Raw genomic sequence first — 26,731 nt, forward strand, 5'->3', positions numbered from 1 at the left:
TTACTATGTAATTTAGTTGTATGATGTTGCTGTTTTGGTGTTTACTGTATTGTTTTCCTCACAAATTATCAAGTCAGACAAGAATACTACATTTCATTATATATTCTTTAATAGTTTATAGACTTAACAAAGGTTTGGCAAATGAAAATGTTTGAAAACAAGGTAATGTAATGCTGAGAAATATCACACAAAAACAGATGACAGAGATATAGGAAAAATAGTTCCAGTATGTTTAATTAATATTCCATCATTTTTTCATTATATATTTTTCTTAGAATTCATAACAGAATTTACATTGCAAACAAGACTCTGGGTTCATTAAATAGTCATTTTGGCAAAATACTGCTCGTTTCACACGCAACATTTAATTATTGTGAGAATAATATTTTCCTTTTTTGTCAACAATACTGGCTTGCAGGTGTCAATATCATTTGTACTGAAGTTTGGATGAATAGAAGTAAATGATGAAAAAAGTACGAAACTCAAAGCAATTATGACAATAGTTTTTAAATATTAAAAGTGATCTATTTGAGCCCAACAAGATAGACTTCACAAAGAGGGAATAAATAGGATATACCATGCTACATGTAGTTGGATAAAATGTTTATAATTAACATTAACAATACAACAATTAAAACAAAACATTTATATCAATAATAAACATAAATAATATCTTTAAAACATATTTACCATAAAACAATCCCTTGTTAAAGTGCAGACAAGGGAGATAACGTTGGTGACCATATTAAAATGTTGAAGCTATCTTATAGCCTATCATGACAATAAGTCTATCCTAGTCCTAAAACCTAGAATCATACAGTTACATATGCTTAAGTGAATGAAATAGCACCAAAATGATTTTTTTTCATTAATGACCTTATTTGTTCAGAGATAATACACTAATTTCAATGAATAATCAAAGATGTGCATGCACCCAGTATTGAAATTCTAAAAAAAAAAATTTACACACTAATTATAGAGCTTTTCATAATGAAAAAATAACAAACTAACATAGCTGAGTGTGCAAGACCGAGGAAATCTCAGACACACAAGTTATCTTACAAATGTATGAATCTCTTGAATTGGAGAACATAGAAATCATACACAAAGGTATCTTAGATATCATAGAATTACATTTTCAGGCAGTGCTACATTCTTTTTCTCACTTAAAAATAGGACTATTCTTGTCTCAAAAGAGAGAAATAATTGAACTTTGAACATCAATGGTTTTGAGCAAAAGTAAATCATTTGTTGAAAGCACCAGTAAGACAATATAAAAACTTTAAATACTACATTAACAAGAGTTTTGTGTAACTTTAAAAATATTAATTATAAAATTGTTTATTTTTGCTATTTAAAAAAGTACTAGAAATGTAATTTGCTGTAGTTTAAATAACAATCTATGCAGTGTGCTAGAAGATTTTACAGAATACTTGTTTTGCTTACTGTATGTTTTTTTTCCTCGTTCCTAAAAACTGTCTGCTTCAGAAATAACTTGTAAAATTCACATTTCATTAAATTTAAGATGAACCTGTGATACCCTGAAATATTATAACACGACAAATCATGGTTGGTTTGAGTTGTATATTTACAGTTATTGTTTCTATCAATATTTGTGACCACTGCTACATGATAAAATACCTATACATGTACAAAAGTGTAATCGTATATTGTTTTTGGTTTCTGATATGACAGTGGAAACATTATCTAATGTTTATATCTATGATATACACCAACCCTATCATTTAGATATTTCAAATCACTTCCAGCATTCTACAATGTTGCAGAAGGTTAGATTTGAGTGGCCTTTTGGATGTGTTAATTTCTAATATAGCTTGTAGAAAGCTTGTAAACATCATCTGTAAAGGGACACAACTCTGTAAGTCAGCCATTCAGATCTGGTTTTCTATTCAATCTTATTAACATATAATTTATAAATGATTTGACTTAATTGTTAACTCAAAACAAGTACATGTAACTATAAACATCATTTATTTTTTACCAGTTCCGTACTGCCCAATATAATCTTTATCTTGTGTGTCTTTCTCCATTGTATATGGTAATACAATTTTACAAACATTATTTTACCAGTTTCAAGTTGTTAAATATTTTGTCATAAGTGTTTTTATTTTAGATTGGTCTAACTTAACAACCAAAAAAATTGGGACTCTAAATACAAATAAGCTTTCCCAATGATTGGTCTTCTAATAAGCAGAGACAATGTATTTTTCTGCTCTGTGGATATTAATCAATATACATATAAATATATATTTATGGGTACATGTGTAAAATAATACAAGTTTATTAATCATCAAATCCGTGGCGCTGATCTGTCTCTGGTTTCTGTTTTTCGAAGTTGTACACCAGCAAATTTAGGGTTTTTCTTGTATCTACAAATACAATAATCTAATGTTTATATGTCAACAAGTGAAAGGTCAAGCTGTAACAGCTACAGAAGAAATAACATCTATATGTGATGTTAATTTATGTATAAAAACAGCCAAAAATTTTCTTACAGGTGCATAATAAAATTTTGGAGTATGTACAAGAAGGAAAAACTCAAACAACTTCCATTTATGTGTTTTTTAACAGTTTCTGTAACACTAATTTCCATCCATTAAGAGTTAAGTTCTTGTTACTACTGATTCCCTGTAAAGTTCATACATTGCCTTTGTAACCTTCAATTATACCCATCACAATTACCATGCCATGCTAGGGACAGTTTTAGTAAAAACCCTGCATACATGTATTAAATATTAGTATATAAGAACATAAGGAAACATATTTAGGTATGAGTGATTTACACATCTATTTATATAGGAATCATCTGGCAATATCTAATATATATGATTTTAAGATATTTTATTGACCAACTACATACATAGACTAGAAGAGAAAGATTAAATCTAACTATATAGTTAGTAGTACTAGAGGTGTGTGTACTGATCGTTCTTTTTATAACTGCATGATTGTTTTGTGGTCATTTCTTAAAATCTTTATTTTCTGTAAGCCAGTATTACACTGTAATTGTAATTCTGTAAAATCACTAATGGTTATGTGTGAAAAGAAAAGTAAACCAAAATCAACTGTGGTCAGTGTGAACAAGGATCAGCTGTGATCAGTGTGAACAGGGATCAGTTGTCACCACCAGTTGTTATCAGTGTGAACAAATATCAATTGTGATCATTGTAAACAAATATCAGTTGTGATCATTGTTAATAAAGCAATTTTAAAATCAATTGTGGTGAGTGCATGCACCAAATTTTATTGTGATTAATGTGCACAGTAATCAATTTTGATCATTGTGAGCAAGAACAGTTTTAATCATTGTGAACTAAGATCAACTGTGATCAGTGATCCATTTGACTAAAATGAGTTGTCATTACTATGAAAAAGGATCAGCAGTGATCAGAGTGAACACGGATCAGTTGTGATAAGTGCATTTATCAAATTTAATTGTGATAAGTGTAAAAAAAAACAATTGTGATCAGTGTGAAAAAAAATTAATTTTGAAATCAATCCTGATAAGTGCATGCCCCAAAATTAATAGTGATGAGTGTAAAAAAGAATTATAATCAGTGTAAAAAAACTGACGGTGATGAGTGCAAAAATAGGTCAACTGTGATCAATTTGAACACAATAATTTGTAATTAGTGTGACCTAAGTCAAATGTGATCAGTATAAACAAAAATCAGTGTGAAATTAAATCAACTGTTATCAGTGTGAATGTGTTACTTTGCACTATCTTCATCTGTATTGTAATCTGCTGCTGGTGTTGCTGGATGACCTCCTGGAGGAGGTGGTGGTGGTGGTGCTGGTGGCGGAGCACTCATCTGTTGTCGGTTGGCATAACCAGTCTGAGAATTGACAGAAGATTTAGACTGAGCTCCAGGTAAGGGGGGTGGGGGAGGAGGTGAGGGAATCGAGGGTGCAGAGGGGACTGCAGGGGGTGATGGCTTTGGTTGAAAGATTGGACTAGGAGTAGGCAGTTTGCTAGCAGAGAACAGAGATGCTAGAGAAGTTGCTGGTTTAGAGGAGGATACAGTGCTCGAAGGAAGTGGTGGAGGTGGAGGAATAGATTGCTGTCCAGAGAGCTGGCTTCCTTGCTGTAACTACAAAAAGATAAAAGATCTATCCTAAAGGCATGCAAGCTATTGCAAGCTAATGAAGTAAGTTATCTACAAGTCTCTCCTTAATAATCACTGTCCTATACTTTATTCCTTTCACATCCTACCTTGATTCCTGAGTAGGTTAAACAGATTTTTTAAAAACAATGTGACATTAATTAATTTGAGAGTAAGACTTCAAACAAACAAAAACAAATCTTGTATAATTATTATATCCAAAAATACATTTGATAAGTTACAAAACCAAAAATCATTAATGACAGACAACAAAAAAGTTGAAGAATGAGTGAACAACATGACTTTTAATCTGAAATAGTTAAATGGATCAAATAAGGATTTTACTTGCTTACATGCATGCATACAAATGGGATACCCTAAACATCAGGCCCAGGAAGCTTTGAATATAGATCAACATTCAGCCCATAGTATGAGCATGCACCATACATTTACATGTGAGGACTACCTGAGATAGAGGTTGATGTAGATAATCAGGATAATGAGGTCGTGCCTCTACTGGGTGCCTTGGTAGGGAGTAATACCCAGGGTGCACCTGGGGATATTCTACCCATTCACTATAAGGCTGTAATAAAAACTCAAAAAGCTAAAGCTAAGAATGAAATAAGATAAAATTTGTCTTATTCAATAAGTGGTAAATCAAAGAATTTGAAATAAATCAATGTCTGAGCTATTGCAGCAAGCTTTGTCATTCTCATCTTTTTTAGATTTTAAGTTCAAGAAATGTATTAAAAATGTAAAAAAAATATTTTCATTGGTTGATGCAATAGATTCTGCACTTTCACCATGTCATAATAAATATAACATCACTCTGAACACAAGGTCCTTCATCACAAAGGCTGTATTTATATGGTGTTATTTTCACCAAAAACAATTGCATTAATTTTCATGTTTTAGAATGTAAAGACAAGGATGAAAAAGTTGTGGTTGACTACAAACAGTGGAAGGTAAAGTTAGACATTTGTGCTTCAGACAGCAGGCTTTTGTTCTTCAACTTTCAATTGAAGACTATTAAGATACACCTGTATTTTAGAGACATTAAGTACTAGTACATCAAACTTGAAATGATTAAGACTTCTTTGTAAGAATCATGACAAATATTTTACAAAAGTTCCACTGTCCATTAAATGCACATATGTACTACCTAATAGTGCAAATGTCCTATGCCAGAAAATGTTAGCATAATAGCTGATGGTGTAGCATTAAAACTTGCCTAAAGCTGTGATTGTTATATTACTGTCACCAAGTGGCTTGTTTAGACAAGTTTTAATTACAAATCATTATCATCATTTATTTTATACCATAATCAAATAAAAAGGTTGTTTATTGAAACTCATGGAAAAATTAAATAAAATGTAACATATTTGTCTGAACTGAAAACTAAAGCAATACTATTCCTTCAAAGGTCCCAGGAAATCATGCAAATAAACTTGAAATATGTCTCAAAATATTGCAACATCTGTTGAAAACAAAACTGTACTGGTATGTAAGCCCGAGTGTACCACTAACCTGATTTGTATTGTTAACCAATCTGAGATTTGATCCCTCGTACATTGATTTAGGACGTGATATTCGGCCAGGAACATCATCCATCAGAAAACCTTCTTGTTCTGTTAATGATCTACTGTCTAAAAGATCTCCCATACTCTTTACTCTGCCATTTAATCTGAAGTATATGAATTATTTGTGTCGAATGAAGGCACAAAACTTATTTGTTTACTAAGTATATCCATGATAGATTCTGTTGTGGATTCTTTTCGTCATAAAAAGACAGAGCAATATTGGATATTTTTTTGCTGTTTTTGATTTTATTACTTTCAAAAATCTCCTCCTCAGAAACTACTTTACAGAATTCAATGAAAGTTAGTATTTTGGTTTTTTAGGGTATCCTGCACAAAATGATTATTTGGATTTTTGATTTGATTAAAAAACATGGCCATCATTACTAAAAATAGAACATAGGGGTCAAACAGTAGTTTTGTGCATATATCTCCAAAACCTTTAGGTTTAGCTAATATCTTTCAATTGCTGAAATGATCCTTAATATAAGGCCTACAAAAGTCTCTAAGTCTCTTCAAAGTTGTCAGATGACTCCATTTAAGAGTTACTGCCCTTGAAAGGCAAAAAAATTTTGTTTTTATCAGCCAATATCTTGAAAACTATAATAGATAGAATGCAACTTTCAGTTGATGAAATGATCCTTCTGATAAGTTCTACCAAAATCTTCACAGAGTCAAAATTGTTAGACAACTCTTTGTTAGAGTTATTGCCTTTAAAAGGCAAAAATTTAACCAGGTGAGCAATTCAGGGTCCTTGGAGCCTCTTGTTTCATTGTTTTTCACATGTACAACTTTGAAAATTTTCTTTTCTGAAATCATGGAACAAAATTTAATTTAAGTTGACGTAATTGTTCCTTAGAGTATTGTTCACAAACTGATGGTTTAAAATTTTTGAAATGTTAAAAAACATGGCTGTCGTTTCTAAAAATAGACCGTAGGGTCAAAACACAGTTTTTTCCAAATAACTCAAAAACAGTTGAATTTTGCAAATCTGACATGGGTTTAAGTGATCACTATTAGAAGATGGACCTATGCCGAAATTTTCAAATGATTTTTCACCTTATGTAGGAGTTATGACCCCTGAAACAGATTTTTGTTTTTGTTTTTCACATGTACAACTTTGAAAATCTTCTGCTCTGAAACCATGCTTGAAAATTTAACTTAAGTTGGCATAATTGTTCCCTAGGGTATCCTGTACAAACTGATCGTTTAAAATTTTTGAAATGTTAAAAAAACATGGCCCCTGTTACTAAAAATAGAACATAGGGGATCAAAATACAATTTTTTGCAAATAACTCAAAAATAATTGAATTTAGCAAATTTCTGACATAGGGTAATATTATTCAGCATTAGGAGATGGACTTATGCTGCAATTTTCAAATGTTTTGTCACCCAATGTACGAGTTATGGCCTCTGAAACAGATTTTTTTTCACATGTATAACTTTGAAAATCTTCTTCTATGAAACCATGCTACAAAAAGTTAGCATAATTGTTCCTTAGGGTATCCTGCACAAACTGATTGTTTCATCATTTGAAAAACATGGCCGTCAATACTAAAAATAGAACATAGGGTCAAAATGCCTTTTTTTTTTGGCTATTTTTCCCTCAACTGTAGAAGAATGAAAGATGAAAGCTACTCATATGAAAAACATGATAATCCGAGTTGGCAGTATTGACATTTTTTTAATCGAATTTTTAAAATGGCTGCCAATTTGCGGCCATTTTTAGCAGTTGCCCAGATTCCAATGATTTTTGGTTTCATGAGGAAACATGGTATTATAGTAGGTATTCTATGTTGAATGGAGATGGTTATACAATATTTTCATCATCACTTCAACTCAGAAGACCATGTTTACTATATAAACCAAATATCATTGAAATTAAAGCAAATGTACAAATTATGGGGAACATGGCAGCCATTTTGAAAATGGTCACCCAGAACAAATTTTCGTCATGATTAAACTTCATCTTATGTTCTTTTTCAGCACCAGTATAGTGACCTAATTCCCCCTCACACCAGTGGGGTAACAGGGCATCATAACCGGGGCTCCTGCCCAATTTTTTTCCAAAGGTCCTAAAAACACTTTGAAGGCATTTCCATCATTTTACAGTGCCTTAAGTACTCAGTTGAGCTAACAGCATTCATCAGTAAATGCTCTTTTTCAGCAATTTTTTTTTCAAACATGGTAACAAAGCATGATACCGTTACTTACTTAGTTAATAGGACATGGTTTGCCAGGTGAGCGAACAACATATCTGTAACCCAATGTATTGATATAAAAATAAAAAAGAGAGGAGGGTTGCAGGATCTGAGAACTTTCAGTCCACTTAAAAGTAGACTGAGTTCTGTAGTAAAGGTTTAAGTAAAAAGCTGATTTATATAGAAGTACTTACTGTGGAGGTGGTTCTCTGGGAGGGGCTACTGTGGCTTCAGTAAAAGATAATGGAAACCAACCATACCTGTATAAGAAAAATAGAAAGAATATAAAACAGATACTCTAACACGACATACCCAGATAGCATCAATGTATTTTTGTCTAACATTTCAATCTATCTTTGTTTGTAGTAAGTCAATTTTCACTTTCATGACAGATTTAATCCTCATCTATGAAGGCTTTTTTTTCAATTCAGATGTAGATGTATTGTGTTTTTTTCTGGAGCCTTTAGTTGCAGAGTTTTATTTACTTTGTAATTTATTGCAGTTGCTGCATATTGTTCTTGGTTTTTCTTTATTTTATTCCATATACTATCTTTGAGTTATCTCCCCTACTTACTGTCCACTACGAGTATTCAATCCATATTGCCATCCATCTGCCTGTTCACCTATCACATTTATCAGATCTCCTTCTGTAAAACTAAGTTTTTTGTCTCCTTCTCCAACATGACTATAAATAGCTCTGACCTGTGTTATCCCAGGAGGAGCTGCTGGGGGTACACTGATGCCTCGAGAAGGTGGCATCGTTTTTGCTGCAGAAAGAGAAAGCAAGAAATCACATTTAATTTTATAAAAATTGTGTTAAATTTCGCTGAATTTATTTTTTCCAGTTTCTATGCATTCTGAACAAATCTGAACTGATATTTGGTTGGACACTGCACTGGTATGACTGCATTTGTTTTCTTGATCCTACCACAGTCAATGCTTTGAACAGAGGTAGAAAATTTATACATTGACTTGTTTTGGGTTTCTATAGGAAAGGAAATTTGATCTTTGAAATATCAAATCAAACAGATATAATTACTTTACAAACACATTCATTTTAGAATCAAGCAAGCAAACATTCTTTTTATAATCTACACTTACCACTAAATTGTCCTCCACTGTAATACACTTCAGGACTAGCATAATCAGACATTGGTCTGCGGTGAACATCATGAGCACTATGAGAACGTCGATATGGACTACCTAAAGATCTAGTCTCATCTGTGATATGACCATTACCCCAATATACGCTGCCGTTACCTATTTCTTCCTGAATGTAGAATTCAAAAGGTTTAATAACAGGCTTCTCAAACAAGGAATAAATTAAATGAAGAAAATTAAATAGCTGTATGTTGTTTTTCTCAGTATAGGAGTAAAACATCATTACAACCTTATAATCCTATGTAATAATGTTATATTCTTATTGATGAATTTTCATGGACATTTTACCAACATGCCTTATGCCCAACCTTGCTCTATTGCCAGGAAAATAGTTTTATTCAAAGCCAATAAAATCTGGTCCTCTTTTGAACTTAAATTTCATGTTTTACTTTGGAAAAGACAGTGTCATAAGAGACTATCACTGTGTACCTGTATTATTGTTCCTAAAATATTTTGAAATACCAGCACTGTATGAAGAATTTGTCAAGAAATGCATATGAAATAAGTGTGTACACTGACATATCTGTCCCATTTTCAGTCAAAATTAATCCTATGCCATCCTTTGTGGTTAAAAAAAAACAAGGCTCTATCCAGGCGACAAGCCTAATTCTATAATTTTTCCTTAGGCCCTCTTACTGAAAAAGTGGTTCCCATCAATGGGTTTCTGTGAAAATATATTCCATACAAGCTTTTATGATAACTACAACTTCATTCAAGTTTGAAAGAAGTTGAAGGCAACAATGTAGGATAAGTAATTGAAGAAAATGTCAAAAACACTACACTCTCTACAACTTTGTTGTGTGTGGTATAATAAAAATGTTTTTTTTAAAAGTTACTGGTACATGTTAGTACACTTTTATCAGACATGACTACCTTTGGTATATATAAAAGTCGTTCAGCTTCTGGAGGTAATATCTGTGGTCTGGAGGACAGCTGTTTCCACTGTGGTAACCCTGACAACAGCACATCTGCTGACTACAAGGAGAAGTTCAAAATATTAGGTAAAAAATATCTGTTTATTGTGGAAACACTAAATTTATGGATACTTGTGTTGTTTTTGTTGGTTTTTTTTGTGAAATTCCATTGTTGTACTTGATGTTTAAAATCTTAGTGTATAGTTTGAACAGCACTGATGACCCTAAAATAAATTTTGAAAATTCCAACTTGAAAATTATCAGAACTATCTTCTAAACCAATGCTGAATATCTCATATCTTGGTCTAATTTGATATATTTTCTTGTTTTGTATTATAGATGGTTTGTTACCTGTTTATGGTGGCTGCTGTATAAACTGGCAACTGTACTGAGTCTGTCTAACAGGAAACAATGACATTTTCTGTCCTCCAGTAAAGCCTAAATAGATCTTGTTATAATCAGGTAACATAAATGGCAGCCATTAGTTTTATACTTAATGGACTGAAAATTTAACTTGTGCCAAGGTATATTCACATCGGTTGATTTCCTCTGTAATATAGACTTGAATTTTTATAAAAAGTAATTTTTACTGGTTATAGAAAAAATAATTTGACACTTATGATTATAGCATCTTATTTGTCGGAATATAATAGACATGACAATCACCTTAAGTTCACAAGAAATTTGAATATTTGATAAACTGGGTTATTGTCAGTGCCCATGTTATGTCATAAATCATAGGACAGATTTGATCAACAAAACATTATATTTAGTTTTCATGTCCTTTGTGAAGAATAAAATATAAAATCTTTACAAATTATTAAAGGTTTAAATACAACTACTTATAATTACCATGTTTTGGACAATTTAAGAAATTATTACAAGGTTTGTATCTTTTTAAACTACTACGTGTATCTACCAATTCTTAGCTAGTGTTCTAACAACCATTTAAAATAAGAACATTAAAGGGAAGCATATTTATTGCTGCCAGATAGTTCAATGTACCAAAACATCATTTTGAATATTACCCAAAAGTTGTGAAAGAAAAAAATACTGTCAAGAGGCAAAGAGCATATTTTTTATTCTGCCTGATTCTTTCAAATTCTAAAACATGTAAAACCCTCAAGTTGGATATGTCCCTTTATACTTGTATTCCTACCTGCACATCTACATATGATTCATGACATAGTTTTACAATCTTTGTGTAAATCACTGTTTCAGTAATAACTAACCACCTGGAATTAGGAAATAGCTGTACAGCTCTGTTTGAAGGGTGTATTATAATCAGTCATTATAAGTACATTAGTAAGTGGAGTAATTATAAACCTAGTTTTACCATCAAATGGACTGAAACAGTCATAAAACATGACAATGTTTCACATACAGTATTTAAAGCAATTAATTTATTTCATATAAATTAAAATTTTCTATAAAGCTTTTCCTCAGAAAATCTTAATAGCATACATGTCATTAACAGGTAGATCATGTGACCTTGAGTTAACATCCATGTTCAATAACTGTATGGTAGCACAGGAAGTATTAACTTTGATGGGAATTCTCATAAAGGTTAAAGATTGAACATTTCTATAGCACATATCAGTTAATATTCCCATTGGATATGTTTAGTTTAATTAGATTTTGTTGTAAAAGGTCATTAGTAATGCTAGAGGAAAAAATGAGAAATAACAAATAAGTTTATGCAATAAACTGTCATTCAGAATGTCTGATGAAATTAAATATTTCATATGAAATTCTATATAAAAAAAAAAAGCAGTGACATCTTCACCAAAATAAATGGACTGGGTTGGATACCAAAACAAATGGACTGGTTGGATACCAAAACAAATGGACTGGGTTGACAAAACAAATGGACTGGGTTGGATACCAAAACAAATGGACTGGGTTGGACACCAAAACAAATGGACTGGTTGGATCCTGTTGTGGTTGATTAATAGAGAACCTTAGTGGATATGATTTGAGATGTCCCCCCTACTAGGCCAGTCAGTCCCCCTTTTTATGAATTTCTTAGATCCACCACTGTTTGAATTTTGGAAGGTTGTTTAAAAAAACCTTAAAAAGCAAACAATAAACATGATGGTAAACATTGATAAGGTTATATTCCTGTGTTTGTTTATGTTGATATTGTCAATATTTAACTAATTAATCAACTATTGATACCACAACACACTAGACAAACATACTTTCACACCATATATGGTTATATCAATACATCATGTTGTTATATCCTACTCAACATTAACTGACATGGTACACAGAGTTGAAGTATGTTTTTTCCCTAAATCGTATGATGGTGGTGGTGGAAAAGGTAAAAATCATCATATTTAAGGAGGTCTTTAAATATTTTAAAATAGAGGTCCTTGATTCCACAATTCGATTTATTGAAATTTAGAAATATTTGAGGAGCTCCTCAAATTGAATTGTGGAGGCCCAGAAATAATTAAGAACCTCCTTAAGTAATGATAATTTTTATTAATTCTGCACCTCATAAAAGGGCACATCGAAAGTTACTGGTTTGGTTCAAAGAGGAAAGCCACATCAGATATCAGTTTCCTGTACCACACTGAGTTTGATATTACCATACTGGCATGAGTTTGATATTTTTATTTTGAGTTATGCGTACCAAATTTGTGATTTTATTTGTCCTCGTGATCTTCAAATACATACCCAACAAAAACATTTTTTGTACCTCCTATTTTCTAACATAAAACATACAACAAAATCCTTAAAAAGTTAATTTTCATAAGGGTGGCCTGGGCCAACCATCTCCCACTCATGCAATTGTCCAGTTAGTTCTCTTTTCTATTAATGTAAGCATCAACTAGAGTACTTACCAGTTTAAGACCTTGTAACCTATACTCATTCAGTTTATCTTGACATTTCTCTAATGCTCTGATATACTGTAATATGACATATTGATGATAATTGGTGAGAGATTTTAAACACAAACAAATTGTTGTTGTAGAATGATATTCCTCTCTTGTTAATGCTGTCTTCATACATAGATACTTTTTGTGTGATAATTTAAATATTGGTTGATGGGTCTTGTCAAAATTTAACAACAAGGTCTAAAATCACAAAAGGTTGGTATTGACTTAAGGGATATTGAAATTAGGGGCAAAAAGGAGACCAAACTAATGTATAAGCATATGGATATCTATGATATTGTACCACAATACTCTATACCATAAAAGTCATACCAGGATTAATTTTTAGGATTCATGACCTGAACCATTTTCGAATAAGGGATGTAATTTTTTTTTAAATTGAAAATTGAATTATATAACAAGTTGAACTCTTAGAACTGAACTATAACTGACTCACATTTGTCTGTATAACTGATTCACATTTATCTGTACAATTGATTCACTTTTGTATGTATAACTGATAAATGATTCACATTTGTCTCTATAATTGATTCACTTTTGTCTGTATTATTATATTTACAATACCTGGCCTTCTTTCTGATCATCATAAACAACTTTGTTTTTGGTTTTCTTTCTAAATTTCTTTAAATTTTCACTGGCTTTAACATAAGGGCTGACAACTGCTTTATGACCCTGGTTGTACTTTCTATGTTGAGCCTGTAATACAAAAGATACTTCATGGATGTTATGGTGGCCATAATCAATTTCTGGATATTGATAGAATTTCAAAACAAATATCTTCAGGATAAAAAAAAATGATATCAAAAAAGCAATGGAGGATTCTTTATACCAGTACACAATTTGGATTATAGTAATTCCTTGGTGTCCCTTGTAATAATCCATAGCTATTAAAATGTTGGAAATAACAATAAAATTCCACTGAAGCCTTTGTTTGGAATGAAATGATGCAAGTTCTGCTGAATTTTAAATAATGTAGGACATTTTATCTTGATTAATGACACAAATAAATATGTCTGACATCCATACTGTCTTTATTGTAACACCATCAGTAAACAAGATGTCAGTAAGGGGATGTCTCCTCTACTTATTTTCTATTATTCCAGCAATGCTAGAGGGGCTAGGATTTTAGTGTGGACAAAATCTGGCCCTGATTTTTGTTAAAAACAGTAATTGGCCAGCATTTGGAGTGAAAAAATAATCTAACTTACATTTTGCCCATGGGGAAAAAGAAATTTTCCAAATAAAGTTTCTTGTTTTGTTCATATGAAAAACAAAATCTGGCCCACATGAAGTTCCCTGCCATCCCCTCCCCATGAAAACCAAATGGAGCATGCATAAGCCACTTTGTGATTTGGTGCTATTTAAAATTAAAGAATATTCAATGATACCAGTGTCTAAACCAATCCCCTTTTTAAACTGATATGAAGGGACATAAAATGTATCTGGTTTATACAGGTTTAGGGATTATTCAGGATTTGGTTTTGACAAGTTTCACTGTATTAATCAAAGTATGGAGGGATGGAACTCCTAGGATTTTAGGTTGAAGAAGTATGGAGGAATGGAACTCCTAGGATATTAGGTTGAAGAAGTATGGGGGAATGGAACTTTTAGGTTGAAGAAGTATGGAGGAATGTAACCCCTAGGATTTTAGGATGAATAAGTATGGAGGAATGGAACTTTTAGGTTGAAGAAGTATGGAGGAATGTAACTCCTAGGATTTTAGGTTGAAGAAGTATTATATATGTAAATTTTACCTTTTTATCCCAAGTTTATTAGAATTTTCAAAGATACTTTATCAATAAGAGTATTTCCTGGGTCTTTACCCTACCAATCTAGGTCACAGCATTCTTCCTTCCCTTATTTATCATTTCAATGTTTATTGTTGACACCACTATGATAGCTCTCTCAACCTAATTTATAATACCAACTTAATAGTCATGGAGTTGTAGGTATTTCCTCTGTGACATTCTTCTGACCTTTCAATGGTATGTGATCAGTTAAGATGAAGATTGAAATTATCTTAAGCTTTTAATTCTAACACAGCGTGAAATACTTGAAAGCTTCCTGAACAGAACTTCATGGAATGGATATTGCTACCTTTGAAGCGACATTTTTTAAATATTTAAAAAATGCTTAATTCAAGTCTGAATTATGATATGCTTTCTAAAATAAGATTACTTGTCACTTAATAGTTCGTGTTCCTATCATATTTTTGCAAGCACAAACATTATCTCGCATCCTTATCTCTATTGTGGAAGTTAAAACAACAAAATATACATCACTATTGCTATCAGACTACTTAAGTGCCAGGATTGTTACTAAAATAACTTTCACACATGAAAAATATCCAGATATTGAGCAGGAAAATTGCAACATGTTTCATATGGTTTTAAAGATATGGAAACATATTCAGGATATGTTTTTATGCCTGTAAAAACACATGGAAACAAATGTTATCCAAACCCTACCCATTTCATATATGAAGTCCTATGAAATATCTATAGCTATCAAATTACATGTATATAGTTTTCCTTTCCTCTTTCGTCTACCCCGGACTTGACTTTTTATAAGCAACTCAGCGGTTGTTTCTAGAAAAACAGAGGATACTTACCCTACCGGTGCACCTGGTCCATGCACCCAGTTTTTAGAGGAGTCCGAGTTGCTCATTTGCCCTTCTTTACTTTGTATGTATGATTTTAGTTACTTTATGTTCTTTGTTGTGTATGTCTGTTTTCCATGTCTGGTATTTGTCCCTGGATTACATTCTTTTGATTACTGCTATAACCTTGGTTCCCTTGATTTCCCTCTTACAAATGTTTTTCAGTTATTTAATAAAATGTTCATACAAAGAACATATATTTAGCAATAAATCCAGGGTATGTATTAGAACTGATTGTTTTGAAATCTATTGAACTGTTGATTTATAAAGTAAGTACTTTTTTTTTAAATATGTAAAATCCTTTAGAGTAATGATAGCTTTATACCAAAATGAATTAAAATAAATATTTTAAAACTACTTCAAAGAGTTTCCTTTGCTTTTTATTTTTCATTGTTATCACAAAAATAACTAGTAGAATCACAATATGTTTGTTCAATGAAAAAGACTTAATTATTAATAAACTATTTCTCTGGAGTAACACTGTGTTTTCCTACATTTTAATACTTCAATATAAAGCATATATATTTAGCTTTCTTAAAATGTAGCATTCTGTTATCAACATTGTACCAATATCTTCTCGTTGATTTTTCACACCCATATTTTATGGATGAAGAACTTATAATATTATGTTTCCTCCATCAGATATTCATGTTTTTTACAACATTATGACAATCTATATCACTAAAACAAACAAAATAGTTACAATTCTTATCTTCAATTGATTCTTCCTTTGAATTGCAAGCTGATACATACGTCAGAAATATGATATTACTTTCTATGCTTAATTTCACTTCTATACAAAATCACATGTGACATCATGTAATATGTAAGATATAATTACAAGCTGTGTGTTGTAATTTAATATGACTTTAGATATTTATATCTCTCTATAGGCCTAAAGTCTCCAGGTGCACTTCCCGGTTACACAGTGTTCCAATTCCTTCCTGGATCCTCTTGTTTTCCGGAACAAAATTAAACATGACATTAAATAAAAACTTCATTAAATAAACCAGCCATTCTACCTAAGACATCAGTGATATAACTTTGTTGATAATACTTCATAAAAACACCAACTTCTGCTGGTTTTATACTTGTATCAAAGATATTTCACTATTGTTTACAAGGAGAGCAGACTTCAATGAATGACTTCTTCAGTCTATTCCATGACAGAACAATTAAGTAATGACATTTTACCTTGTAGCAGTAAAAGTTTTCTGTAGACTTTATCGGTACCATGTTTGTAATGTTATAGCACTTATATATTGGAGTTCTCTACACAGTGGTTTATTACTAAATATCTCTTCTTAAATATTTCATATTTGGCTGTTAAAAATGTTCAATAACTTCATAGTTGTGGATAATTTTCACGGTATGGTTTAAAAGGTTAATTGAATGTTTAGTAAAGAGCTGTTTAGGACCTAATGACCCACACTGAATTACGGTATAAACTAAAAGTAAGGTTCAGAAATGTTTTAAGTCAATGTCACTTCAATTCCCACCCTAACAACATATGATAAAATCATTTAATCATTGTATATAATGTAAAAACTCAGTCAAAATTTATCATGAATCTTGATAAATAATCAGTAATTACTCCATTAGTCATGATCAACTAGTTTGTTCAATTTTATCTAAGAACTCATGTACATGAAAGTTGACTGCCTTGGTAAATAATAGAAAACTTTATGAACATGTTTTAACATTTTTATTCGCTGTAAGTGTTTTATTGACAAGTTTAAATCATTTTTAACCCATGTCACCTTCATCACATGAGACTTGCTTACTAGACTCTTGCAACTTCAATTATTATTATTTAGGCACAAAAGTAGAGAAATACTTACCTATCAATATAAGATTTCAAATTAATTTTTCAGTTTATGTAAAATCAATGCATAGAAATACCTGTGTATGATATGAACATTTATTTAATACATGAAATAGGACAGAATTTTTATGTATTAGATATTTTGCTCTTAAATGATTATTGATTTAATACTTACATTGTTAAGACATGCACATTTATACTACATGGATGTTTTCTGCATATTTTACTCTATCTTTTCATTTAGAATACAATAGATCTAATGCTAAATCTATTTATATAGTGGTTGTTTGTCCCACACCTGAACACTGTAATTACAATCTATCTATAAGGTTAAATAATTGTAGAAATCAAAAAGTGGGTGTGTCTGATCTGGAGATTACACTGTAATATCTTACCGGAGATCTTTTAAAGTCATTTTCTAGTTTCTGTTCCAATGGCAGAATGAGCTCAGAAAACAGGGCTTTGGTCTGTGAAGAAATGTCATAGTAAAATATAATAAGATTAAAAAATAGTTACGAATATGGAAAATTATTTAATGCATGATATGATGGATATAATTAAATAACACTATAACAGTAAAGTTGAAAATGATAGCACTTTCCGAATATCCGTTACATCCTTCATTTCATGCATTATCAAGCTAGAACATCGTTGCTTCTAGGAAATAATTCGACTGTCTTTGTGGATATAAACCACTAAAATCCCCCGAAATCTTTCGTAACCACTGTTCATAACACAATTTTAACCAATTATTTGCACGATATGAGTGACGCTGACAATCAGCTGACTGTTCCTATACTTGGCAAGCACAGAAAAAGTATGGGAATCATAACTATTTTATTTGTATTTTCCTCTAAAATTCTATTTTATTTTTATTTTCCTGTTAAGTGGTTTGCTGCAGGTATTAACTGTTCTTTGCTAGTTACAGAAACATTTTAATGTTTTTGATGAAATTCACTTTAGATATAATATGAAAATTATAAAATGATAATTATGTCTATTTGTTTACATATTTTATGCTTCATATTTTAATAAAAGTGATGTTATTTTACAAATTAGATTTCTCAGGTGAAATTATCTGTTTCAAGTTATTAGTATTCAGTGCACACTATGGCTTGATGCATGGTATTACAGGGCGAGGTTGTTTAACATTTTTTAATCCTCATTTCCATACATTCACACATTATTTGTTATTTCTCAAGGAAACTTGCACTGAATTATTCCAAAAGATTCTAGATTTAATTAGGTTTTCTGTTCGACAGAAGATATAAAGTTTGTAAGTCCATTACTCAGTGTTGAACATTAGTGTGGACACAATTTTATACTGATGATTACATAATAATTCAGTTCTTTTTCGTGGTTTTCTCATATGTAAATCAATCTTCCTCATTCACAAAGAGAAATGCACTTACAAATAAGTCTGATGTTTTAATGATCTGCATTCACAATTCACTTAAATATCTATGTCAAAAACTGGAACATCAAAAACATAATGTGATTATCTGATTAAATTTATGTTTTAAAGGTTGAAATTAAAAGTTCACAGTAAAATAAACTTTATGTTGTACACTGTGAACAAATCTTGACTGTTTTAACAAGTGAGTTTGCCTTACGTATGAATATAGTCTTCCGCAAATTGTCGTACTGACAAGGGCCCACTCGAATGATGTATGGACTTAAAAATATCTCACTTACGTTTTCTTCTATTCTAGACTGGATTTCTTTTTGAGCTTCAGCAATCTGATAAATAGCATCCCCTGAAAATGAATGTAATATACTCTTCACATGGTCAGATATAATGGAATATATTTCACAGGGTAAGATTGATGAAAAGGGGATGGATGATAAATATTTGATTCGTTTCTGTTTGAAGCATCAAGACCTATGTTTCCTCTGACTGGCTAACAAGATTTTGTAACATTGGAGGAAAGGAGTTTGAAATTTTTGAAATTCATTCAAGATAGGCAGACTACTTCAACTGTGTTTCTGTATCATATGTAAACTGACACATACATTTAACACTTCGAGTATCTTTAAAGATGTGCATTTATAAAATAAAAAAAAAATACCCTTCGTTTAAAATAAAAACAGAAAATAAATACTGACACCAGAATAGTTTTCTTCACAATTCAAATTAGACTAGATTACTAAGTCTAGCTCTAAACACGACTGTTTTTGTTTTATACAGTGGCGGATTTCAAGGGTCATACTCCCCTCTTTGTTTGAAAATTTTGTTAATTTCATGCGAAAATTTGGCAAAAATGGGCAAATTATTGCCTGGAAATCCTCTGGACCCTCCCCCTTTTTTCAAAATCTCAGGATCTGCCCTGATTTCGAAATCAGATTCGTCAGTACTTTCCTTGTGAACCTTTATCATTCGAATAACTGTCAGAGCTAAATTTATTTTTTTTGCCATTTATTATTCCTACTTTTAAAACTAGGGATATATCTTGTTAATAGGGTCATTTCATGCGATATGTTCCACACCAAAGTACAAGTAAAAACCTTTTTCATAGTTATGAAATGTTGGAGTATCGAAAACAGATTGTAGGAAACGTGTAATTGAAAATAATATTTAAATTACGTGATATTAGTACGTTTGTACATGTAAGGAATAAAAGTGACTAATTTCCTTGTGGGGGTTGATGTTTGTAGAGACGGGCGTGACAGCGGAATATGGTCGTTTATTTCTTTGTCCATGTTGTTAGTAACCCTTCCTTAACGATTGACAATCTAAAAATGACTGCAATGTCAATAAAAGTTAATGATGTCTGTCGTTGTCACTGAAAGTATTCGGAAGTTTGACAAATGTTTTTAAGTCATTTGTGTACTCAAGTTCATTCCTATCGTCCATCAAATATCAATCATGTATCAAACTACTTCATTACACTCTATCATAGGCCAAAAATGTACATGTACGGTTATCTGATGGGTCGTATTCGTCTAACTTTACAGGAATGGGGTTTGTAACCGTTGTCTGTCCAAATTACGTTACCTGTTCTAACTTCAGTAAGTTATGAACTAGAGATACTGCCAGCAAGCTCACAGAGAGAAATAATACCACACTTCAAATGGAGCGCAATGTATTACTCATAAATTCAATTATTTACATACAAGTCCCCTGACAGTAATTGTATTCCTCCATGCACATCTACATATGTAATTATATCAAAATCCCTTGAGCGGTTTAGGAGCAAAGAGTAATCAAGGGAACCAAAATTCGAGCGGAAATCAAATGAATATATTCAAATGATAAAGACTAAACAGGAAAAATAGACGGATACAACAAAGAAAATAACAAGTACAAAAAAAAAAGTAAATAAGTAATCCAGACTCCACCAAAAACTTGGAGCATGGACTATGCGCACCTGCAGGGTAAGCATCCTCTGCTTTTCTAGGAACATGAGTTGCTCATCATATGCCACATTCGTTGTAGACGAAAAGGGAAAGGAAAACTGTAACACGATGAACAAATAGGTTCTCATGATGCATATGGGTGCACCATAACGATCCACGCATCATGATGACAACCATAAAACTTCTGTAGTGATGACTTCAATTTTGTAGAACATAACCCTGTTCCAGAAGCCCAATTATAAGAAGTCTAGCACGGTACAAAGAGTCAACGTAATTACGGCAAGCTGTGGCATAACGTATGAGTTGTGATATATAAACTTCATAAGCAGGTGCTGTAGGATGTTGCCACAGAAAGGAAAGTTGACAATACGGAATGATAAGTTCATTGCGTTTGTCGTATAATTTGGTTATGAATTTTCCTTTTCCATCGATTTCTAAGTGTAGGTCAAGATATTAGGCTGACTTCATTGTGTCTGTCGTGTCCTTTATCTCAAATTCTTTGGGGGTAGACGCGATGTATAAAATCCCCGAAACTAAGGTCGTTTGAAGACAATACGTCATCTATAGGATCAAAAGATCTGGCTACACATTTTTCCTTCTTCAGAATCAGATCAACTATAAAGTCAGCCTCATAAGTGTGAAGGAACAGGTCAAAGAGTAGTGGAGCACAATATGTTCCCATTGGAGTGCTGACCGTCTATTGAAACCGCGCATACTACACTGGGCAAATATATTGTCGATCAAAAATTCTGAAGAATTTTAACATCATCGGTATATTTGAAAGATGATTTGTAATTGTTTCTTTTTTTTTTTTTTTTTTTACAAATTATGAGGAATCTCTACCAATAGAATAAAAAGAACGGATATGGTAAAACGTAACAAATGCACCAGCGCATAACCTAAATACAAAATACTAAGTACTTTCAGAGATCCTCAAAAGGTCTTTAACGAGTATAAACACATCTTTTAGTAAGATCTGAAAGCTTCCGACAACAATAAAGTAATCAAATCCGCGGTAACCGAACGATGACAATTATTCAAAATCAAACTAAACAGTAATGTAACGGCACAAAAACACATTAATAACAAAGATCTCCTAGCTGTGGAGTTTTTGAATCCAGTACATGGACGGTTGAACACATTCAGCGTCTTTAGTAGAGAGACCAAAAGAGAATAGAACGGATTAATGGTTTTCGACTATATCTTCTTTGGAGTGTATGATCGCAGTGTATGTCTTACATGTATTATTGCTATTATTTTTCTTACATCTACCTCCGATAATAAGCAACCTACCCTGTGGTGTGAGGGTTTCATCGTCGTTCACTGAAGACCCATGGGTGGCCTTGGGCTGACATTTTTCATCCCGATTTGGTTGTTGTCTCTTTGACAATACACAACATATTCACCATTTCCATTCTCATTATATTGGATGTAATGCGTCTTGCATACAAAAACAATGTTTCTGGGGCCTTGTCTGCAGGTACGTCAACATTACTGGACAGTGTTTTGGCTACATCAAGATCATTGAAAATTGATGTAACATTGACACTCGTTGGCGTACTTACAACTCTCATGCGTTTCAAGATTAAAGACCTCACTGCTTTTACACACACTGATATCGAAGAGTTGCTTTTACGATGTTTTATTGTGTAAAATCCTTAAATATCTCCCTTCTGAGTGCTTTGGCAGCAACTTTATTTCTTCATGTACATCTACATATGATTTCCAACCTTTCTAATAATTCCATCTTAATTCCTTGTGCGGTTTAGAAGGAGTCGCACTAACAAGAAATGTGGACAGACGGGCGGGTGGACGGACGGACAGACAACCAGAGTAATCCCTATATACCCCCAAACTTTGCTTGCAGGGTTGTAATAGTTGCTTGCAATCGTTTTTTTTATATATATATTTAAAAAGAACTTTTGAAAAATATACGAAGGCTGTTTTGATTTGATAAGTAACCCCAAGACAAAATGAAAAAGTCGGTGCTCCTAAAATTGACAAGTCTTTGGCCCTCTATTGAATTTTTATTTCATTTTTCCTGTTGTTTTAGTACCCATCAGATTCGTCATGAATCAATGTAAAGACATTGTTTTGTATACGGTATTTATCGGTGTAGCAGATGTTGAACAACACTGGATGATGATGGCAAGCGAGAAATCGTTCTCCTCCTACTAACATTGATTGTTATTTTTAAAATCACTCCGTTTGTCTGTCTGTCCGTTCGCCCACCTATCCACAAAAGTTCAAACGTCGTTTTAAATGAAAACAAATGAACTAAGTCATGAATTCGAATAATGATAGACAATTGTAAACTTGATTTTTGATGAGAGTAATTTGAACATCATCTGTATTTCATAGTCTGAGATATAATTACTGATTGACTTTTTTTTTTTTAAATAATACATATAATGTCTCTTGTGTAACCATTTCAAAGCATATAAGCGTGCACTACTGATATTCACATAAGATCTGAAACTTACATTAAAGAGCTTAGACTTGTAGCTGTAGGTGAGAATCTTAGTGGATTATATACATAAATATGTAAATTAATGAAAAATGTTCATGTGTATAAAAGGTTATAATATGTCATAAATATATCCTGGTATTTGCCTAACAGCAAATATTGTAAGTTTGTATGTTGTGCATAGGTTTTAACTGCTTGTCAAACCAAATATTTTTTATATAGTGTACACCTCTGCAACCCATTTCCGAAAAGAAAAATATAGGTGTCTACCGTGTATAATCATCGTGCTGTTAAACCCATACCCCGTAGAAGACATAGTAACTTACCTATATCTTCTGTGCCCCCTTTACATGTCGTCCGTGCTGTCTGTCCCACCCGTAAAAGCACTTCGTTGTATGTCCTTGCCGCAGCAGCAACGCCTAAAATTAAAGAATGAATATCTATTTTGAATGGATTATATAAGAATTATTACGATATTTTGAATAGAAAAAAAATACATTTGAGAGGCTAGAAAACAATTTCGAACAGTAAGAAAAGGACCGTGTATATTTTTTATAAAGATTCGTGTGTATAAAAAAAAAAACTTTACATCGTGTGCGGAAATGTTGATTGTAAAAAAATGTGATGCATTTTGATTTCATTTTATTGCATCCATGTTAGTTTTCTCTGATAATATGCGTTCCTTCGAACCTATCCCAAAGCTGGCCATCGAGTTTGAAAATGTGATGGTCAAATTTGTTATCTTAAATCAGAATAAATTTTCATGATGCACCAAAGACAGAAATGTATTATTGACGCTGTCTATGACATCTTTAAGAAATTTAATAAAGAATGATACACCGTTATGTTTACTTGAGGATTACTGCTGTTTACAGGGATATAGAGTACTAAGGGTTTATTCAATATCTATTTCACCGAAGTACATTTAATATAGTTGTGGAACTTTCTTATGTCTTGCGAGACAACGATGAACAGAAATATGTTTTAATTCAAAATATTTCAATTGTTAGACGTCTTCATGAATATTTTCTGTCTTCTTGTTGTTAATTAAAAACAGAAATATTTCATCTAAGTATTCAGTTACACCAGGAATGGGTATTTTTTTTAAGGCGAGGTAAATTTATTGATGAGGTATTTATTTCGAAGAATTTTGGATACGACAAATCGGTGAATAGTAACTAGTATTTGAGACTTCTGATAAGAGTCTATTTCGCCCAACAATAGTGTTAGTATATTACTAGTTGGGAACCGTCGTGCACTATATAAAGCTAGAGTAAATATTGTCAGAAATGTAAACAAACAAATAAAGGCACTAATCAAAGATTTAGATAGTACGAAAGAAGCAAAACGACAAATAAACATTAAGTACTTTGTAGCTATAGGGTCATACAGATTATAATTTGTCACTGGACCCTCCCTTCATGTTGTATAGAATTACGGAGTGTCACCTACAGGCCCGTGTAAAACAAATTTTCAGACTTCAAGATGTCCCGTGTACAATGATTTATTTGTGAATATTACTTACCAACCAACGCCTTGTGATAAACTTTACCAGCTAAAATAATCTGACGGACTCCGGGTGTGAAATTGTCTGACAAACCCTGAAAGTTAAATGTGTATATATCAGTTGGACCCGTAAGAACTATTGTGAAGTTAAAGATCTATAGAATCACTATAATATTTTTCAATGTGGAAATAATTCATTAAGTAAGAAATAATAAAAAAAAAGTAACAAAATGACGCTCTACCGAATCGTGATTTTGTTATAAATAGTAAAAAAACAGCCGTACATTACTTTTTAATACATCACTGTTCATAACAACTTTTTATATCATTGAATAACTGTTAACACTACAAACCAACAGTAATATCGTGACTATTTTTACCAACGTTAAATTTAGTGCACCATTAAGGTATTACCAATAGGTAATTATTTAAATTTCTGTTATAGTTTCTTTAACGGCACTTCCTGATGACAATATGTATTCTCAATGATTCTTACATATTAAAATCTCTCAAAATCGATTATAACTCCATCAGTAAGTAATGACAGGTGTGGTTACAGGTGGAACATTACCTTGTATATTGTCTCTGTCAATTTGTGAGTCTCATCCGTATCCTTCATATTCCAATAATTTTATTTTGCACTTAAATCCCAGATAAGAATACAATTCGCACATGAAACGTGTCTACCTGTCTCTGCAACAAGGACATAATACCGCCAGGTGTGTTACCGTTAGCTGTCAAAGGGCAGAGGTTACAGGTAAAATCGATAAGTATAATGTTATAGGTAAAAACACGATAAAATGTGATTGACGTAATCGGATTAAGAATGACAGTTGTGAAATGAAAGTGGATCAGCAGATTATTTTGAAGTAAATGTTTTTAAACGGGAACTTTTATTTACTGTCCATAGAGAATAACAAAGTTTATGTCATCAATTACCTTGTAGACGTACATGTCTGTTTTGTTCAAGTTGGACCATTAATTAGTTTTTTTTTGTTCACGAAAACAAGTACCCGCTAAAATCCATCACCATCTGAATCGAAAAATAAAAATTTAGAAACCAAAAACAAGTTTTTGAAAATATTTTCAAGTGATATGTACTATCCTCTGGCAAACCTGTTACAGAAACACCACATGAAATTGGAACTCGGCTATACTTCATGATATATCCAGGTTCGTGTGGGTTACTTTTAGAATCTTTTGATGCTATGTTCTTGCAATGAGTCGCAACGTAAAGGAAAAAAAACTCGTAAAAAGGTATATCGAGAAGAAATCCTACTCACAGGTACCTATGTGTAATGATTGCCCTTCATCAAAGCTGCTTTACTTATGCCTTCTTTAGTTTAGAATTTTACCATTTTTTTAAATCTAACTGAACACAATTGAAATACTAATAGGTTTCAAGAGGAGAAATGCTCTCACTCACTTTGAATATTGGTGGTTTAGTGATGACAGCATTCTTTGACCGAAGAACTTCAAGCAGTCATTTTTACTTCATCGGACCTTAAAAATACAGGTAATTAACCCTCGAACACACAAAGACACAAAAAGTTTTCAATTTATGTCTCATTATGTTACGTTGCAGATCCCTGTTATACATTGTTAGAATGGTATGGAAAATGTTAACCCCTTACTAATATAATTTTCATCCGAACCAATACTTCATTGTAACAAACATATAGCAAATTGTAGTGTCCTTGGTTTTTTTTTGAAGATCAGCAGACACAAATAATGACAATTAATATAGAAATAAATATCTGACAAATTGATTACCTGCACAAAATATACGTGTGATCACAAATCACTTAGTACACTTTTGTTTCTACATAGTTAATAACAAACAGGAGATGTTGACAAAGGAACAGACAACAGTAGTTTCTAAACACCTCAACTAGAGTCGGTTATGATATGTAAAACTTAACTATTATGGGGTTGACTAGGAGGTTATTATATCTTGTCTTTGGGTATCCATCTAACCTGAACTCTTATTTAGCTCCAAGGTTTTGTTTCTCACGTTTTGTTTTGGACAAAACA

At 32.1% G+C, this 26,731-nt stretch overlaps 1 protein-coding gene across 5 annotated transcripts; it reads right to left on the bottom strand.

The window, feature by feature from the left end:
- Nucleotides 1-314: 314 nt before the first annotated feature.
- Nucleotides 315-25,503, bottom strand: LOC148618439 (BAR/IMD domain-containing adapter protein 2-like). 5 transcript variants are annotated; one of them, XM_088577367.1, is made up of 16 exons: nucleotides 25,269-25,503; nucleotides 24,717-24,792; nucleotides 23,518-23,610; nucleotides 19,063-19,124; nucleotides 17,763-17,834; nucleotides 13,448-13,579; nucleotides 12,830-12,895; nucleotides 10,329-10,415; nucleotides 9,937-10,038; nucleotides 9,004-9,172; nucleotides 8,477-8,669; nucleotides 8,097-8,162; nucleotides 5,652-5,808; nucleotides 4,591-4,707; nucleotides 3,736-4,112; nucleotides 315-2,390 (listed from the first exon to the last, which is right to left on the bottom strand). In XM_088577367.1, the coding sequence occupies exons 1-16, from the start codon at nucleotides 25,314-25,316 to the stop codon at nucleotides 2,312-2,314; spliced, it is 1,896 nt and encodes a 631-aa protein (XP_088433493.1). In that variant the 5' UTR covers nucleotides 25,317-25,503; the 3' UTR covers nucleotides 315-2,311. The 5 variants fall into 5 exon arrangements, with proteins under 5 accessions (XP_088433493.1, XP_088433495.1, XP_088433494.1 ...); XM_088577369.1 differs by having other exon boundaries at nucleotides 3,736-3,857; nucleotides 25,269-25,497; XM_088577368.1 differs by lacking the exon at nucleotides 4,591-4,707 and having other exon boundaries at nucleotides 25,269-25,499.
- Nucleotides 25,504-26,731: the final 1,228 nt, after the last annotated feature.

This window comes from Perna viridis, chromosome 4 (assembly GCF_037379345.1).
Source record: "Perna viridis isolate PV_CMFRI_1.1 ecotype Kerala chromosome 4, ASM3737934v1, whole genome shotgun sequence".
NCBI lineage: Eukaryota > Metazoa > Mollusca > Bivalvia > Mytilida > Mytilidae > Perna > Perna viridis.

Excerpts from the sequence above, each read along its gene's own strand:
- LOC148618439 (XM_088577367.1), bottom strand. The coding sequence starts at position 25,316 with ATGAAGGATACGGATGAGACTCACAAATTGACAGAGACAATATACAAG. Across the intron at positions 8,670-9,003 it reads CAGTGGAGGACAATTTAGTG|CAAAAACGATGCCACCTTCT; the intron begins GTAAGTGTAGAT and ends CTCTTTCTGCAG. Across the intron at positions 2,391-3,735 it reads ACAGATGAAGATAGTGCAAA|ATACAAGAAAAACCCTAAAT; the intron begins GTAACACATTCA and ends TTGTATTTGTAG.